This window comes from Rhinatrema bivittatum, chromosome 17 (assembly GCF_901001135.1).
Source record: "Rhinatrema bivittatum chromosome 17, aRhiBiv1.1, whole genome shotgun sequence".
NCBI classification, from domain to species: Eukaryota; Metazoa; Chordata; class Amphibia; order Gymnophiona; family Rhinatrematidae; genus Rhinatrema; species Rhinatrema bivittatum.
Genome location: NC_042631.1, coordinates 21,206,726 through 21,225,559, shown reverse-complemented (window position 1 = coordinate 21,225,559; position 18,834 = coordinate 21,206,726). Strand labels below are relative to the sequence as shown.

The 18,834-nt window shown below is 40.0% G+C and overlaps 1 protein-coding gene across 6 annotated transcripts in view; it reads right to left on the bottom strand.

The window, feature by feature from the left end:
- Positions 1-18,834, bottom strand: part of SBF2 (SET binding factor 2) — a 469,097-nt gene that overhangs the window by 89,577 nt on the left and 360,686 nt on the right. For all 6 annotated transcript variants that reach the window (XR_003853250.1, XR_003853249.1, XR_003853248.1 and 3 more), the window contains 8 exons: positions 17,196-17,458; positions 16,631-16,803; positions 12,390-12,463; positions 10,171-10,366; positions 6,130-6,257; positions 5,296-5,471; positions 3,664-3,812; positions 650-848 (listed from right to left, as the gene is read on the bottom strand). Coding sequence is in view for 3 of the 6 variants with exons in the window: in XM_029582714.1 (XP_029438574.1) it covers positions 650-848; positions 3,664-3,812; positions 5,296-5,471; positions 6,130-6,257; positions 10,171-10,366; positions 12,390-12,463; positions 16,631-16,803; positions 17,196-17,458 (1,358 nt within the window). In the remaining 3 variants the exon portion in view is untranslated. The remainder of the gene's footprint in view (positions 1-649; positions 849-3,663; positions 3,813-5,295; positions 5,472-6,129; positions 6,258-10,170; positions 10,367-12,389; positions 12,464-16,630; positions 16,804-17,195; positions 17,459-18,834) is intronic.

The following is an 18,834-nucleotide window of genomic DNA, read 5'->3' as shown; positions in this document are numbered from 1 at the left end:
TACCATTTTTGTTGTCCTCCTCTGCATTTTTTCTAGTTCTGTTGTGTCTTTCACGAGATGGGGGCGACCCGACCTTCACCCAATACTCAAAGTGTGGTTGCCTCATGGATTCTATTTGCGTTTTCTATTTGCGTTTTTTGACCGTTGCCATACATTGACTCGAGGATTTCAAAATCCTTTTCCTGGGTGGGGACTATCAACACAGACCCCCAGCGTTGTATACCTGTAGTTATGATTATTTTTCTCTAGGTGCATCTCCTTGCACTTGCCCATAGCAAATTTCACCTGCCATTCAGATGCCCAGTTTCCTAGTCTCACAAGGTCCTTTTGCAGTTCCTTGCAATCCGCTGCTGTTTAACAACTTTGAATAATTTTGAAAGTACAGTTCTAATCTGATGATTTTGATATAAAAGGTAAAAAAATGACTGATGTCAATTTAGAGGAAAATGTCTACAGGATATAATACCATCAAAATTAAGCAAAACCGGTAACAGGCAATGTTGTCTGTGGATAAACAGGGTTATATAAATCCAAGCTCTAAATAAAGAAAATAAAATGTGTCACTGCCATCAAGAGCTTACAGTGATTTAGTATCAGTAATAAAAGTCGGCGCGTCATATATCGTATTTCAAATGGAAAGCATACTAACCTTCTGCAAAGTGAATACATTCGATTCAAGGCCGTGATGCGGAAGTGTTCTGACCTTAGACGAGAAGAGCTGCCACTAATGGTTCCCAGTGCAAGACGTTGATAGTCTCTGAAGCAGGCTTTTTCCACTAACTGCTCCATTGTTGACTTTTCAGAGGGCTTCAATGTGCCGCTAGTGGGCAACTCACTGTCGTCGGAAACTGTAAAGATAGCAATTTGTAACCTAACCATGATAAAAGTGCGCATTAATTAGGAGATGTGTGAATAAATTGGGCTCGCATGTGCCGGGTGGATTTTAAAAGCCGGTTGGATATGCACGCACATCTCCAAATTTTCAAAAAGGGGCAGGCGAGGGCGGAGTCTGGGTGGGGCATTCCAGGGCGTGAACCAGAGATGTGCGCGTAAATACTTAGGATGCCTGGGCACACACCCAGATCCCCTGCTGCATAAGTTTACTTCTGCTAGGGAGTAGGTATAAGTTCTAAATGAAGAAAATGAGGCAGATCTGCGGAGTTTTAAGGGTCAGGGATAACTGGGGGGAGTGAAGGCTATGAAACAAGGAGGGTTTAGAGGACTACCCCTTAACTGGGAGAACTGGGGATGAACTGCTTTAACTAGCAATGGTGTAGGTGCGTGCCACTTTTAAAAACCTTCGGCTTACGCAGCAGAAGCGGGATTTGTGCACATGTGTGCGTGGCCAGGCTACTTTATAACATGCGCATATGCGTGCGTATGATATAAAATGGCCACATCCCTGGGCATGGGCCAATGCATGCATGCACGTGCGCCGGTTTGAAAGTTATCGTCAACATTTTTTTTTTTATCATTTGAGGCAGTGAACCACACAATTGTCTGAATGTAAAGTACAGTGTTTTAGTCCCATCCATAATTTAAAGTAACTCCCTTAAAATAAAAAAAGTTATTAATTACTTACAGTGACCTGGAAAATTATCAGACCACAATCTAATGTGAAGCAATCCACTTATGAGCCGCTAACTTTAGGGCGGGGTAGGAAGAGCAAGTGAAAGTGAGAACTCCTTTAATGTGCTGCTCACTCCCTCCAAGCAGAAGATCTGGAGGAAGTATACTGCGCTGAAAGGGCACAGCAGCTACATGGGACAGCGGATTTTGCTTTTAGGGCCGATGCTAGCTTTGCTGGTGTCCATGTGAACAATTACTGTGCTGTCCCCTTTTCATTTTCTTTTCCTTTTTAACTCTTAATTTTTATTGTTTTTCTAATCAGGACAAGGGCAAGAATACTAGGCGCCCTGTGTGAACCTTACAAACCTTTCACCCTGTCCCGCTCTATGCACAATTAAAAATCAGGCGTTTATAGCAACAGATTTTAAGTGTAAAAGGACATTCAGTCTTTTGAGATAAAAATATCACAACAGCATGTATATTATATTTACATGCACTGCTATGGTGCCAACCAGAAAACCCTGCAAGAAAAGACACTTGAAACCCACAGGGTATTAGGCTTATTGTAATACATGCTGGGTGTGAGCTTGGTCCTTAGAAAGCCATGAGCAAATTTAATTACAATTACAAGAGAGTAAACCTCCCAAACCAAAACAGTACAAACTGCTAGCACTCAAAATAATAACAACCCTATCTATGAAAAGGAAACACTGCAAATATTACACCAGGCCCTAAAACACCAATACACCTCCAAATTAGAAAACAGAACAAGCCAAGCTGCTATAGAACCCTACACGAAATTACACACTAGCAAAATATGTAACCTCAGTCGCACACCAAAACACAGACAGACCCTTGACAAATGCAGAACAACAAGATTATAGTGGAAACTTTAACAAGCCAGACTCTGCATGCAGTGCAACAATAGAAAAACAGAAACATCACCATTCCTCATAAAATATCAAACAATACATTCAAGAAATGCAAAACATCAATCAAAATAGACTCTTTCTGGAGATATATTTTATCCTCAAGTGATGTGTTAGAAATAATTAAAATAAACAAAAATAAATAACTGGTGGTATGCTGAGAACAGAACAATGTGTGCAGTCTCATATTATGGCAAATGCTTTTCAGTACAGTCTCAAAATACAAAAAAAAAAAAAAAAAAAAAAAAAGAGTGACAGATAGCCAGCTATAATTCTTTGGTAGAAAATCTTCCTTTCTGCATTTTTTGTATAATTAGACTAAAGAATACAAAATATTCTTTAAAAAGCCAGTTTTTTTTTTACAGCTATTATGGTAAGCAAAGATCTTTAGGCTTGTTTACTTGTGATTAAAGATCTGCATGGAGAACAATTTGTTGATTGGGAAAGGATGCTCTTTTTATCTAAAGGAAGGTGAAGATCTAAGGTCCTCTTCTTTGTTTCCTATGTCCACCTTCTATTTTACATCTTTATGAATGTTTTATCTGATTATTCGCACTGAATGAAAATACTGGAGATGTATGCTTTACCATTTGTTACAGAAGCTGAGTATCAATCCTGCTTGCTTGTTATTTGTCTGCTTTATGCTATTATTCCAATAAAAAGATTCTGAAAAATATTAGAAGGAGCGGAATCGAATTTTAAATAAAAAGGAGAGCAGTGTTGGAGATAACCCACAATATCACAGGATGCAGGGAAACGTTCTCTCTAGTACACAGTTACATTTCTCGTTCAGTGTTTAATGGCCTGTCTTGCTTTAAATTATAGGGTCACTAACTAATCTTAGATGGGCATCCAAAATTTCTGCAAAAAAACAGTCGGGTATACTACAGGATTTAACTATTATAAGTTTGGTACATTTGGACTCGTTGGTCTTCTGAAAAATGCAAGGAGAGGGTGTTAAAAAGCCATGGAAGAACTCTGGGTAGTTGTATAGAAAGCTCATGACACCAGAGATCCAGTGGGGACAAGTTCTGACTGAGCTGGAAGCCCGAAGAGGCAGTAGAAAGCAGCTGGGTAAAAAATAAATAAATACATAAAATCATCTGTTTTATTACTAATTTAGAATAAGGAAGGAAAAAATGAAACTAAAGATTGCCCTTCATACCAGAGATGTCATCATCTTCGTTCCAGCCTGCCCGACTCCCCCTTTCTTCAACTATTGTGCTGGTCGACTTCTTCTTCGCCACATACTGACGACCAATTGTCATTTTTCCTGCTCGCTTTGCTCCTTTTACAATGGTTTTAGAGAGGGTGCTGAAATTCAGAAACCAAGATAAACTGTAATACAAATTAACTGGAGGCTTAGTTTGTTAATACTTTTATAAGGATAAACTGTCAGCGATCAGATGCAAGCCAGAAGTGAACTCAATATTTTTTCAAGCATTTACAAAAATGTCTTTACAAAATGAAAAAAAAAAACGGATGAAAGCGTGCCAGGAAGCTCGGTCCCTGTCCTGCTGTGTTTTGCTCCAGCAGGTGCCCTACAGCTGGAGCACAGCCAGAACTTAATTTTTTTTTTTTGGGGGGGGGGGGGGGCAGGGTTAATTAACTTGGATAGGCACTGTGGTCGTCTCCATACCCTGACCTCATCTTATGTGGGTCTTCACAGCAGTGGCCACAAAGCCTTTTTCATTTCTGGCAACATTCTGTATCTCCTCTCTCTTTAATCTCTCCCTGCCCTGTCTCTGCTGCTTCTTACGCTCCTTCTGTGGTTGATGCAGCTCGGGCTGCTGAGATGCTTCCGGCCTTGCACCTGGCACAGGCATTCCTGAACTTTTAAGGGGTTTGGAGGAGGGGAATAATTACCTACCATAAGTAAACGGAAAGACTTTGCTGGCCTCCGACCTTCACACATCTAGCCCCAGGCGCCAGTGGTGTTGCCTGTTCACGTTATCCCCCTGAAAGCCACAGGGGATCATGGACTGATTGTGGGTGCCTTCGGGCCCTCTAACTCCTGCACCTTTAAAGGGTTGGTTCAGATGTAACCTGACCCTGCTGTTAGGGGTAGGGGGCCTGAGCCAAATGCTACAGGGCAGAAGCCCCCAAGGCCCACTGTGGCTACCCTGCTGCCCTATCCTCATGAAGACATTTTAAAGCAAAGCAAAGGGAACTGTCCCCACAGCTAGTTTACTGCAGTGCCACGTTTTTTTCTTCCATTAAATTTGATGAACTTTTCTTCTTTATGCTGCTTATATAAAAATACTGCTCTAAAGTGAGATGGCTCCACACTGTGCATCTGAAGGAAAAAAACACACACACACCTTTCAGGGGAAACTCGCTTTCAAGAATCCGCATTCGCCAGGACTAAAACCCCACTTACTTTAACTTTTTTTTACTTGAAGTTAGGGGACTGCCTACCTATTCTTACTCAAATACCCAAAAATCTGCTATTTGTTGTTTGCTATTCCCTCGAAATCTCTAATTCAAACTGAAGATCAGGATGGCACCCACTGTTCTCTTTTTGGCAAATACGCCCGGTTCTTTTCCTGCGGCACTGCTCACACGTCAATGCCCTGGATAATTTTAGCTGCGCTAGTCTTTTTTCCAAGCACCTTTCACAAATTTACAACAGACTGTAACCAGGAGGCTGCTGCAGGAAACCTTGGAAATCGATTCCCCACGGCGGATCTTCGGCTGCTGAAAAGGTTTTGCAGAATGACCTGCTCATTATTAAAAGAAAACCCTGAAAGAAAGCTTCGGAGGGGGGTGTGAAACACGGTTTCCCCTCCGCTCTTACCGGAAGGACGTGTTCTTTTCTTTCTGCTTTGGTAAGATGAGGGGCGGTGCCGTCTGCTGGGCGGCAAAAGCAAAGGTGCAGAAGATGGAGAGGGGGTAACGGGACTTTACCAGCTGCTTCTTAAAGACGTCCACCATCTCTGGACTGACCTCCTCATCAAATGCTACCTTAATTAACTGCAATAAAAAAAACCCCACAACATTTAATCAGGAGTGATTAGAGAAAAAAAAAAAAAAGAGCAGCAAAAGAGGATCCAAGGGGGCCAAAGCAAACTGAAATATTTGACTTTAAAGTTTGCTTTTCTTTAAAGAGCCATTTCTAAAGTGCAAGAAAATAAGAAGTAGTGTTGCATGCCAACGATTACAGGGACTGAACACAATCCATTTGCACAATAGGGCCATATTAATTTGTAATTCTAATGTAAATTTCAGTGTTGATGCAGCTCCACTTATGGAATTTCTGGAATTCCTGCTAAGTGAAACCAGACTGCTCCGATGTTTTATAAGAACCACATACAGTAATATTTACTGCATCAGTTTTCAACTGCACTGTCTTGTGTGATAATCACTAAAACATGCAGCCCTTTGCTCCTATTCTCAAATGAAAATAAGATTATAAGGTGAACTTGGCTTGAACTAGAGAGAATACAGCCCAGCACTTACCAATAACAATTTTGCTCTTCCAGTACAATTGGTTAAAATTTGTCAGATGTAGCAAAACAACTCCATTTTGCTTCCTTGGCTTAAAAAAACTGCAAAACAAAACCCTCTCCAGCTGCACAGACAGTTGTAACAGATGAGAGGTAGAAAAACCTATCAGGTAGGATCGTTTTACCTGAAAGGTTGCAGATCTGATCTGGAGACCCTCCTGCATGTTCTGCTGTAGGTGGTTTTGCAGCGTGATCTTCTTCTCCTTAGTAATAGATGCAATGGGGAAGCTGCGAATCACTGTCTGCTCTCCAACTATTACACAAAGTACATGCTTTAATGTTTTTAATGCCTTAAATGGTTTTATATATATATATGTATATATGAACATATGCATAAATGTTCATACCGAAATGCTGACAAATGCCTAAGAGATCACTTTTCAAAAGAATTAGCTGCCTAAGCTATAACACATGATATCACACAATTGTAACTCCAAAAATAACTACACCTTTTTCATTGGGGTTAAGCTGTGCGATATGCCCATAATGCAATTTGCATTTTGGGCATTTTTAAGAGAGAGAGAGAGAGAGAGAGAGAGAGAGAGAGGCCAAGCAAAGAAAAGAAATTACAGCATGAAAACACACATTTCAAATAATTCAAACTAGAACTGTCTAGAAGGTGCCAAGTTAACACTCTTTCATAAAAGAGAAGGAAAGGAAACGTCCTCAGACTGAACTAATGTCACTCAATGCTAGGGGTTCATTTGAGCTATTAGAAGGTGACCCCAAAATAAGCTTGGTAAGCTTAGCAGGATACCCCCAAAAATATTCTAGTCCCTTAAACTTGACTTTGCACTTCAAAGGACACCTGAATGAAAATTCTGCACCTCTAGGACAAAACCTTTATGTAAATTACAGAAAATAGGATGCCTAATTCAATCTTTATGCAGCTCAGACACGAAGGAAATCATCAAGGCGGCTTTCCCAACAGCCGTGTTACAAGATATATCTTGTTGAACAAAGTTAGGGCTCGGTAGTAATAAACCTAACGAGTGGTGGCAAACGTTTCCTGGGAATGGAAAGACATTCAACCATATTGTTCTTACCCCAAATTTTCAAAGCCATTTGCATGCATAAAATCAGGTTAGACAACTAGGCTGGGGCTCAGTGCACAAGAAGGTACGTGTGTATTTGTACACAAACTGGGGAGAGGTGTTCTGGGGGAGGAGGGGTGGGGAGTCGGGAGGGTCGTGCGGAGTTAGAACTTATGTACATACTTTTGGGTTTTAAAAAGGATGGGGGTCATTTTCAAAAGTGCAAAATGTGTTTGTTTGCTTGTAAATATGTGATTTTGGGCGGATTTTTATGCAAACTGCAACGAGGTGTCCCAGGGGCAGAGTTGGGGTGGGAAATCATTTACACATGTACTTTTGATTTTCTAAAGTGTGTGTGTAAAAGCGTGCTCTGGAGCAGGGGTACATTTACATGCCTGTGCCTCACTAAGTTATGTGCTGTCCCACTAATTTTCAAAGAGGAATTACACACATAGTCAGCTTGGCAAATCAGGGCTGAAGTCTTGTGCGAGTTAATCGGTACAGTTCGCTTTGAACATTTGGGGTAACGTCTGCACGTAAAAAGTCTGCTCAGACTTTACCCAAAACACAAAGAGCTATACAATTACCCTCTTCTTGTCCCAAAATATGACACACCTTAGGGAAATGTACTTATTTTTATATTTTTAAACTGCTCCTCTCAAGGAATAGCTACAGAGCGGTGATTAATTGCATGCAGATTTTAAAGTTTTGAAGTGTTCTGAATCATTTCCAATTTTCTTGCCAAACTTGAATCGCCTTTCACAACAAGTTCTTTGAAAGCTTGCAGACTTCACCTCCTTCATTTTATAGTTAACACTTTCAACCACATCCTTGGAGAGCTATTAAAGACCTGAAAGCATCTCTTGCCCTGGATTTAAGTCTTTGCAAGGCCTAGCTGTTGTTTTGGAGCAAGAAGTCAGGGGTCCTTTAAATGTGTGGTTAGGTGCCTAAACTAAAGCTAATTATCAGCTGAAAACTTAGGTACCTAATTTCTGCTGAAAATTCTCCTAAAACTAAGTGGTGCTGAATGCTCTTTTGATGACTGACTCCTGTGTGTATTGTTTTAAAAATGCATGTAACAAGTAATAAAATGCAACTTCCTGAAATTAAAACTGTTAAGAATAAGTCACATTAACTCCCCTGCAATTCCCCTAAACCTCTGGAAGAAGTCATGATAGCAAGAGTTGCCAATTAACTCACATTCACTGGATTTGATTGGTCCATATTGGCTATGATGTCACAAATGACATTTATAAAATGGCCTACTCTCGGGGTTCATGATAAATGCTGGCATAGAGAGCAAAGTATAATATTTTAGCATTAAGAATTTTAATTGAACGAGGGGTGGATAATGCTGCTTGTGCTTTTAAAATATTACATATTAAACAGAAAGGGCAGATTTTTTTAAAATGCAAACTTTTCACTATTTTAATCAACTAATAAAAGCCATTCAGACATGGGCCCTGACACTGCTGAAATAGATGGCATTTCTCAAGATGCTACAAATTGTTTCATGTAGCATAAACAGAGTGGAAAGATATTTTTAGAAGATGCCAAGTAAACATGTTGATGGCCAAGAACAATTTACGTGCACAAGATAAAACAAAATATGTAGTAAATCTTTAAAAAAAAATTTCTCTTGTTAACCTTCTTACAGTAATAAATTGTTTTAAAGAAATATTTGTTTTTTCTTATTCTATCACAGAATGAATCTGAAAACAATCCCTATTTTGGGCTTATATCCAAGAATGAGTCTTTTCCTAATGATAATTAATTTTTCATTCTATTGTACACTATTGATAATCTTAATACAAATAAACTTTCATAAAGTTTTTTTTTTTTAACAAAAAAAAAGTGAATCATGACTTTTAATTCTAAATCCCATTTATCACGCACTGCAACATATGCCAACAATGTATCTGTCTGAAAGGAGCCAAAGCACGAATTTCCAAACAAAACATCTCCTCTGCAGAATATTTATTTCCATTACATACTTAAAAACAATGCTTAATCAGGCAATGAATTGTGTAGAGGAAAAGATAAAGCAGCAGTAATAGCTGGTTTCCTCCCAACATCTAATTGTAAATGATGAAGGTAGTAGAAATATTCCTAATTTTTTATGTTGGCACATTTCATAACACACTTACTGTACTGCACTGTTAAATTCAAAATGTTATTAGCATTTTATTAAGTGCAGCTTTACTACATATAGAATCTTGTCCTCCATCAAAGTCACACACTTGTGGTGGGATATAATGAGCTTTCAAGATAAAATTCAATCAACTTTGGTATATCTCGGACATAGGGGCCTTCCCAGCCAGTCAGGTTTTTGGGATGTCTCTAGCGAGTGTGCATGAGATTGATTTGCATGCACTACCTCCTAGGTATGCAGGTATTTCTCAAGCGTATTCGATGGGGATGTTCTAAGGTCCTGACTGGGGTAGACAGAGGATGGGTGGCTCTGGCTTTTCGGGATATCCATAGTGAATATGCACAAGCTATATTTGCACGCACACTCTCCTTTGTAGGCATGCTCATTGTGGATATTTTGGAGACCGGACATGTTTGTGGCTTTGGGACCAGAGTTGCTCACCAGTTCCTCTCATTGCCGGGACTGTCTAGAAGGATTTTTTGGGACCAGGCAGAGGTAATCTTCCTCCTTTGCAAACTAGGTTGAGAATTTTTCCATTTGCAATATCCACAATTTGGAATGGCCTTCCAATCGAGATTATGCAGAAAGAGGATATAAAATTCTTAGGAAATTAGTTAAGTCTGTTTTTTAAAGATTCTGTTAAGAGTTTTGTTGTTATGTTTGGAGTAAATGTAAAAATGTTCAAATTGTATTTGTTATAATTTATATTATGTATGCTCTTATTTGTAACCCACACTGCACAATTGATTTGGATTTAGTGGGATTTAAGAATTGTTAAAAAGTAAATAAATAACACAGCACCAAAGTAATGACATGAAGAATTAGTGTAATGGTGCAATTTCAGCAGGCCAAGTGACTAACTCTTCCTTGAATTCATATTCAACAGTTTCTGCACGAGGACTGAAGAGAAACTCTAGTTCAAGGTACGACTGTTATTTGGACATTAATCTATCACCTGTTTTTAGATAAGAAGGTCATACCTAGGGGATCATGAGGTGTGCCTTTAAATACGATTCTGTATGTAGTAAGAAATAATGCTCCTTCTGCAGGGAGTATGTGGGGACCTCCAAGCATTCCTCCGGTTGCCTCCTCTCTGCCGTCGGGGTCAAGCAGCACGCGCAGTGCTTCACACACAAACTCCTCACCCGGCAGCAGGGCAGGTCGCAGAATCTTGGGCTGAATATAGTTAAGAGAAAAAAATGTGTTTCTTATTTAATATGAAATGTTTCTAACTGGTACAATAGGCATGACATATCAGGTAGTTTTGTGCTTGCTGACTACAAAAACACACGCTCACAGATAGACCACCGTTTGAATTAAAGGCAGTAACATCCGTTATGGTAAGAGACTTTCTGGAAGTCTTTGTGAGCGTTTGTTTTTGTAGTCAGTGAGCACAAACTACCTGATATGATAATACGAATGAGTAATCGTTGAGGTTTTTGAGAGCTGTTCCTGTTATATGATAAAGAACCAGAGGATAAACCTGTGCTAAAAATTGCAAAACGTTTAAAATATCTGCAAGACAGTAAGTCCCATAAGGTCTACGTGTCATTCTAAGAACGACGCTGCACATAATTTTTAAACTGTAGCCAGCACAGAGAAACCTTTGAAATGGCCATAGAAGACAGAACAGATTGGTTTGTTCAGCATTTAATACATTCCCCTGATGAAGCTGTTAGCCGGCGAAACATAGGCCTTTGTAGGGAATAAACACTGACACGTGGCTAAACGTGAGAGACAAGCTATTGAACTTGTAATCTGGAAACAGTGTACATAAAATAAATTTAGGTAGAAGGTTCATTTGTAGTAAGTTGTGGCATACTCATGAAAGTTTTGTAGTGTGAGATGCGGCTGTTGTGGTATGAAAGGATATGAGTTGAAAGAAGTCAGGGGGAAATATTCTTATGTATTATATATTTGTATATTAGCATAGCACTACATTTAAATAATAAGCTATTTTTACTATATAAATATATAGATAGATAGACAGATATAAACAACATATATATATTACAAGATTGATTCCAAAAGTAGGTCCGGATTAAGGGGCGAGCCAGCTGGGCAGCTGCCCGGGGCACCTGCCTCTGGGGGGGGGGGGCACTGGGGACTTGCGGTTTCAGATTTTCACTTCGGGCTGCAGGAATGGCTGCTGCTGCTGCCCGGGTTACGTGCATCCATCTACACACTCTCCGCGCTCGTGTGCTGCACACCCAGCGGGACTCTGGGGGCTCTGCATGCTGGGGGCTGTGGTTCAGGCGATGTGGGGCAAGGCAGAGGGATGGAAGGCAGAGCTGAGCTAGCAGGGAATTGCCCCTCAGTGGTGTCAGCTACCGCCTGCTGTTCTGGGGACAGGCGGACCGAGCAGCAGCTGTCAAGGGAGGAGAGCTCCGACTGGTCTGTCCCTCTGTTGCAGGGGCTGGGGGGGGGGGGGGGCATCTCCCACCCCCTCAAGGCACCGCTCTGGCCTGCACGGGGTATCCACGAGGCTTGGTCCGGTCCTGTCCAAAAGGGAAGAAACGTGTTTGCATTCTATTGAGAGAGTTGCACCTTAATAAAAAGGGCATTCATCAGCTTATGTTTTGAGTTCTGGTTCTACCTTCCCTGATTTAGCTTCAACGAGAATACAGCCAGATCTTCATTTTTATCACGAGGGAAAGCATCTTCAACGTTTGTTGCAATTCTCATTTGATTTTCTTAGTTCTCTTATTAGAAAAACAAGAAGGCTGGTTCCAACGAAATGATTTATCAGAACTCCCTACAGATGAGAGTGTGAAGACCTGTCTATTTTGCCAGGCCTTTGAGGAGTTGGCATTAATTAATGAAAGGGAACTCTGTAGGGGGCAATGGTGTATCCCTTTGAGGTGTCTACATGAAGAATAACACCTTACTAGGCCTTATGTTAGGTAGGGGTTAATGGACTTGGCTAATATAATAGTGATTTAATATGGATTACTGATGACTATTGATGCATTTTAATTGATGACTGTGTATTTTGTTTATTTCTTTGACTTGTATTCCACCTATTCAGAAATGCTCAGGGTGGTGTACATGTATCTAAATGTTACTTATGATGTGTAGCTGTGCTGGAATTTTATTTGATATTTTTAGATGCTGTTTTGTATGTTGTACATTGCTTCGAGCATGTTATGACGAAGTGATCCATACATTTGATAAAATAGAATACAAAAACATTACCTACCTTTTTTATAGGTGGAAGCCTTCTGCTTTCTCGGTGTACTGCTTCCAAAGTTTCAATGTGCATAGCAACAATACCTTAAATAGTCAAAATTTCTAATTAGATGACAGAAAAGAGAAGACAAAAGCATTCAAGTCAAATCTTCCAATTGGAGATGAATATTGGGTGTGAAAGATTGCAATAGTACTTCTGATAATTAAAAGATATTCAAAACCCTCCGCAGGGATGGAAATGAATCAAGGACTGTTACTGTCTAGCCCTTATAGAAAGTATGCTCACCTATAAGCAGGGTTCTCTGTAGAGAGCAGGATAAATTAGCCATAATGTGTGGGTGACATCATCTGATGGCGCTGACATGGACCCAGCAGTCAGAGCTCAGTAAAAGTCTTACTGGAAATGTACAGGAGTTCTTGCATATGCTGTCTCATGAGCGCCTCAGTTTCTCCCAGAACTAAAACTTTAGCGAGGTAGGTGGGCGGGTAATAAGCATGATAATTAAAAGATATTCAAAACCCTCCTATGGGAGGGATTCAAAATCTGGCTCGTAGCCCACTACTCTCAGTGGGCTAAGAGCCAGGAGACCAGGGTTCGAGTCCTGCTGTCACTCCTTGTGACCTTGGGCAAGTCACTTTACCCTCCATTGCCTCAGGTACAAAAACTTAGATTGTGAGCCCTCTGGGGATAGAGAAATACCTACAGTACCTGAATGTAAACCGATGTGATCTCTCAGATCGAATGTCGGTATATATAAAAATTAATAAATAAATATTTGTATCTAGAGAGTCAGGGGTAATTGGTAGTATAGGAAAAGACAGTAGGCAACACAATATTTATTTTATTTATTTATTTAACTTTTTTATATACCAACATTCAAGACGGTGGTCCCATCATGCTGGTTCACAAGAAACAGGGGTGTAATTATAATAAACTTTACCATTTAAACAATAGTGCAGAAAAGCAGTTACAAATAACAAGGAAAACAATAACTTGGAATGAGAAGGGAAATGAAGATCAGATAGTTATATATAAGTATAAATAACATTGTAAGAGGTGGCTATTAACGCTAATGCTAGCGGAGCGTGTTGAAAGAAGGAAGTTAGATGGAATTGGAGTTAGGAAAGGTATAGCTGTGGCAAATGTACAACCTTGAATACGTTGTGAAAAAAATGCAAGTAGGAAACCAAAGCTTGCAATTCCTGTACTCTTCAATCTGAAGTGATGCTACAAGAAACACTTTCCAGTGAGAAACTTCAGGTTTGCCAATTTGAGAGTTTGAAAGGGAGGTTTCATAAAGTGAGATCCCATGTCATTGAGTGGAGGCTTAGAACCCCACAGTCCTTTCATAAACTTCAATACTAACAAGTGGAGGAAGACTGAAGCCCCTTCCGCCTGCTGGTAATATGCTACAATGGCGCTGAGATGAACTTTAAGTGAAGAGGTGCTAAGGTCAGAGGATGAGAGGAAAGATAGGTATTGAAGTTCCTCAGGTCACTGGAGAAGGGATCTAGCTGGCTGATGTGGCACTAAGTCAAAAACCTCTTCCACTTGAAACTGTAGGATCTTCTAGTAGAAGGCTTCCTAGCTGAAATCAGCACATCCTATACTTCCTTAGGGAGGAGTAAGGAGTAGACTACTGCAAGTTCAGCATCCATATCGTGAGGGCCAGATATGTGAGGTTCGGAAGGCAGAAGCTACTGTTCTCCTGTGTAATAAGAGTTGGAGACATCCCCAATGGAATCAGAGACTGAACCAACATCAGATGAGATACAGATACCATACTTGTTGTTGAGGCTTTGTCTTGAAAGACCTTCTAGTCTGTTCTGGCAATGAGAGGAATTGGCAGTTTATGCATAGAGTAGACAATCTAGCATAAAAGCATCAGGATCTGATCTGTAGCTGCTTGGATGTATGGAGCAGAACTTTTGACCTTTCACTTGTCCTCTGAAGTTTAACACAGTTACATAAGTAAATGATGGCAGATTTAGACCCAAATGTCCATGCATTCTGGCCAGAAAGTTGTTTAGGGCAGTAACTGCCACTCCATGCAGGTTACCCCCATGTTTCTGTTAAGGGTAGTAACTCTGCCACTCTGTGCAAGTTACCCCCATGCGTTCTGTTAAGGTTAATAACTGCTGCTTTGTGCAGGTACCCCTATGCATAAATGTTACACCTAAAGTTAATGGGTAACCTGTCTTAACTTTAAGTGTAATAGTAAAAAAGGGGGAGAAAAAAAATTAAATCAGCAGATCAAAAGAGAAAACATAAAAAAGTTGTAAAATACCTTGTCTACTAACTAAAAAACAAAAAAATAATCATAAATTTATTTTTCCATTTTCTCTGAGGCATGCTATTTGCTGAAACATCGGCCAGGGTTGGGACTGAAATGTACCAAATGGGCTAGTTGTAAGTACTGTATTAAAGATTTTGGTGTAAGACTGGACTCTCTTGCACCAAGATTACACAATCACCTTTTGGACTGTGTCTGGGTCATTTTTACAAGGAGTTATCACATTTTTTGGCATGTCTACAACATTTTTATAGTGGTGACCTTAAAGATTTGTTGGGGTAATTGACTGATTCCTCAAGCTCTGCATACTCTGATACCTGAGCTGCAGTGTTCTGATATCCCATATCACCAAGTTATATGTTTCTTTGTTAGCAGATCAGATGCTTTAACAAATATTTTGAAACCACCCTAATGTGTTTTCTCTTTTAACTTTAGATGTAACATTTCTGCATGACTCACAGAAGGGATGCTGTCATTTCAGGAACTACGGAGATTTGATGGGATGACAGTTGATAAAGTTGATCCCACAGACTTCAGAGGGCCCACTGAAGATCTGGCATGTGCAGATAAGTCAGAGGAACTAGGTGCACCACTGTAGCCATGTGCCCGAGAAGAACCAGGACCAACCTTGTTGAGGCCCCATCCTGCTGTTACAGAATCAACATTCCAGCTCTTTCTTTTTTTGTAGAACTGAGCAATTCTGTTGAAGGACTGCTGAGCAATGGCAAACAATAGACCAATGCAACAAAGCAGAAAAAGGCAAAAAATGAAACCCAAAATCAAAGTATTGAAAGAGATTGGGACATATCTGTGCAGTAGCTCAGACAAAGAAAGACCAAGGGACTCATGAGGCAATGTGTGTGCACAGGAACTCCTGCGTATGCTCAGTAAGATTTTTTCTAAGCTTGAGAGCTGAGTCTCTGTTGGCAGTGTCGGATGATGTCACCTCCGCCTTAAGGCTAATTCATTCTTTCTTACTGATTGAGAAAAATAGATTATACATATCCTATAAGGCCAATGGAATAAGCTTAAATATGAAGATGACAAAAATTATGATAATCAGCAAAAACAAAAAGTACCAACACTAACAAAATATTTGCTGAACGAATGAAAGAAACAAGTCAAAGCATATAAATACCTTGGTAATTGGTTCACAGAAAGTGGAAAATGTCTAAGAAGTTAAAAAAAGATGAACTGGGAAAACAGAAAATGATTTTTGGGACTGTAAGGACTGTCTTAGGGAAAAAGATTTAAAGCTGAAGAAAAGGCTACTGAGTACATATATTTTCTCAGTTGTAGAAAGTGGAAATGAAACATGAATTTACAATAAAGAGATTATAAAAAAAAATATGAAACATGCATTTGAAATGAAATGTTATAGAAGAATTCTGAAGATTAGCTGGAAGGGCATGATCTCAAATGAAAGGGCACCATATGAGACAATGGATGATGGAAGGACCCTGGTAGAAATGAGGAGATTTGCTAATCATGTGCTCAGAGGTTCAGGTGGCAAATTAGTTCATTTAGTACTGGAGGGTGTAATAGAGGGCAAACGAGGGAGAGAGCAGTCTTCCCCATCACAGATGGTATTCCTGAAGGCTAGAGAGGCAGCTCCTCCAAGGTGTATCCTAGGCATCACAATAATAGCAGCCATCTTTCCTCCCTCCTTAGGCATAAGTACATCTCCACTGTCTTCATGGGTGCAAATGACCATCAATGGGGATCTGAATCTGGATTCCCCATGCCACAACACACACAACAAACCACCCTGAAAGGGAAATCTTTATGATTCTGTCTGTTTATCCATCAACTGAATTATTGAAAAATAAATTCCAGCATTTTTCCTTTCGTAGAATAAAAAAGACAAGTTTGCAAACAAACACACATAACAGTACAGAGGAAAGCTTGTAGCTTTTAAAATGTCAATAACTGAGGACAGCCAAATGCTCAATCATACCTGGTATCATGCAGTGAAGGCTCTTGATGTGTTCTTGAGTTACTCCACTCTCTGTACAAACCTTGTCAATAAATCGTGTGATGAAGCGCACAACTGAATTCGCAATGTCATTGTTCTCAGAGTCTTCAAACCCACTTTCAGTGTCATAGCTCTCTGCAACACTCCCCGCAATGCTAAAAACGAATGGAAGAGACTCGTATGAAATTAAAAGAACAAAACAAAACACCATCACCAACTTTGCTGCTGCTGCTGCTTCTTCTTGCGTATGGACAGAGATTTCTTATGAGCAGTCAGTTACTGAATTTGGCAGACTTCAGCCAGATCAGCATGTGTTTGCATATTATGCAGATGGAAAAATAAGAACCTAACTTTGTTGCAACCAAAGTGACCAAGCACGCCAATGCCCATTTGAACCACATACTTCATTTCATCCATATTTGCTGATCTAACTTGTCAGCACTGTGGTGCTCCCAATTTCCAAGTTTAACTTAGCCAGGCTATTGCTTTTGTTTTCCAATGTTTCACCATTTAACATATGCCTCACTACATGTCAGAACTGGGTTACCTGTTTGTCACAATGCTGTTGCTTCCACTTTCCCAGTCCGTCGTGCCCGTAGATCTCAATAGTTTATTTTTACTAGTGTCCAGTGGTACTAACAGGTAGACCATGAGATTGGCAAAATGAATTGCCTGACTGAACACTGTGCTCTCCTCACTCTGTATAAGCTCTTGCTGGTTCTGTTTGCTGAATGCTGGCCACAAACGTAACTGTTCAGCTGCCAGATCCATGATGGTCTTCTCCTGATCTGAGGTTAAAGGATGGTTACCCTTGAAGAAAAAGTGACACATATGGTATTACATTAGAACTCTACTACTCCAATTCAACATTTTTAATAACAAATAAAGGGGGGGGGAATTTTCAAATCCTACAGGCTGCTTTGTAAGTCTTGCAAGCAAATTTTCAAAGGAAAACTCCCCTCGGAGTTTCCTTTTGAAAATGTAGGTGCAGCGGGGACCATGGGTACAAAAAGTACCTGAGGTCTTCGCACTTGATATATAGCAAGTGCAAAATATGCACAGTAAAGTACGCATGAAAATTTAAAAAAAAAATGAAATCCCCATGCATATTTTACCTCCCTGACATAAGAAAATAAGATATGCCATACTGGGTCTATCAAGTCCAACATCCTGTTTCCAACAGTGGCCAATCCAAGTCACAAGTACCTGGCAAGTTCTCAAACATTAAATAGATCTCAAGCTACTATTGCTTATTAATTATAATAGCAGTTTATTGATTTTTCCTCTAAGAATTTATTCAAATCTTTTTAAACCCAGTTACACTAACTTCCATAACCACATCCTCTGGCAATGAATTCCAGAGCTTAACTAAGTGCTGAGTAAACATAATTTTGTTCAATTTGTTTTAAATGAGCTACTTGCTAACTTCATGGATTGTCCCCTAGTCCTTCTATTATCTGAGAGAATAAATAACTGATTTAAAATAATCTGTTCAAGACCTTTTATTATGTTGTAGACCTCTATCATATCCCCCCTCAGCCATCTCTTCTCCAAACTGAACAGCCCTAACCTCTTTAGCCTTTTCTCATAGGGGAGCCCTTTCATGCCCCTTGTCTTTTTGGTCGCCCTTCTCTGCACTTTCTCCAGGGCAACTATATCTTTTTTGTGATATGGCGACCAGAATTGCACACAATATTCAAGGTGCGGTCTCACCATGGAGCGATACAGAGGCATTATGACATCCACCGTTTTATTCGTCATTCCCTTCCTAATAATTCCTAACATTCCTTTTGCTTTTTTGATCACCACAGCTCACTGGGCCGACGATTTCAATGTATTATCCACTATGAAGCCTAGATCTCTTTCCTGGGTGGTAACATCTAATATGGAACCTAACATTGGGTTACTACAGCAAGGGTTATTTTTCCCTATATGCATCACCTTGCACTTATCCACATTAAATTTCATCTGCCATTTGGACGCCCAATCTTCCAGTCTCACAAGGTCCTCCTGCAATTTATTGCAATCCGCTTGAGATTTAACTACTCTGCATAATTTTGTGTCATCCGCAAATCTGATCACCTCACTCGTCGTACCCCTTTCCAGATCATTTATAAATATATTAAAAACCACCAGTCCAAGTACAGATCCCTGAGGCACCCCCTTCCCCCTCCAGTTTGCCAAGG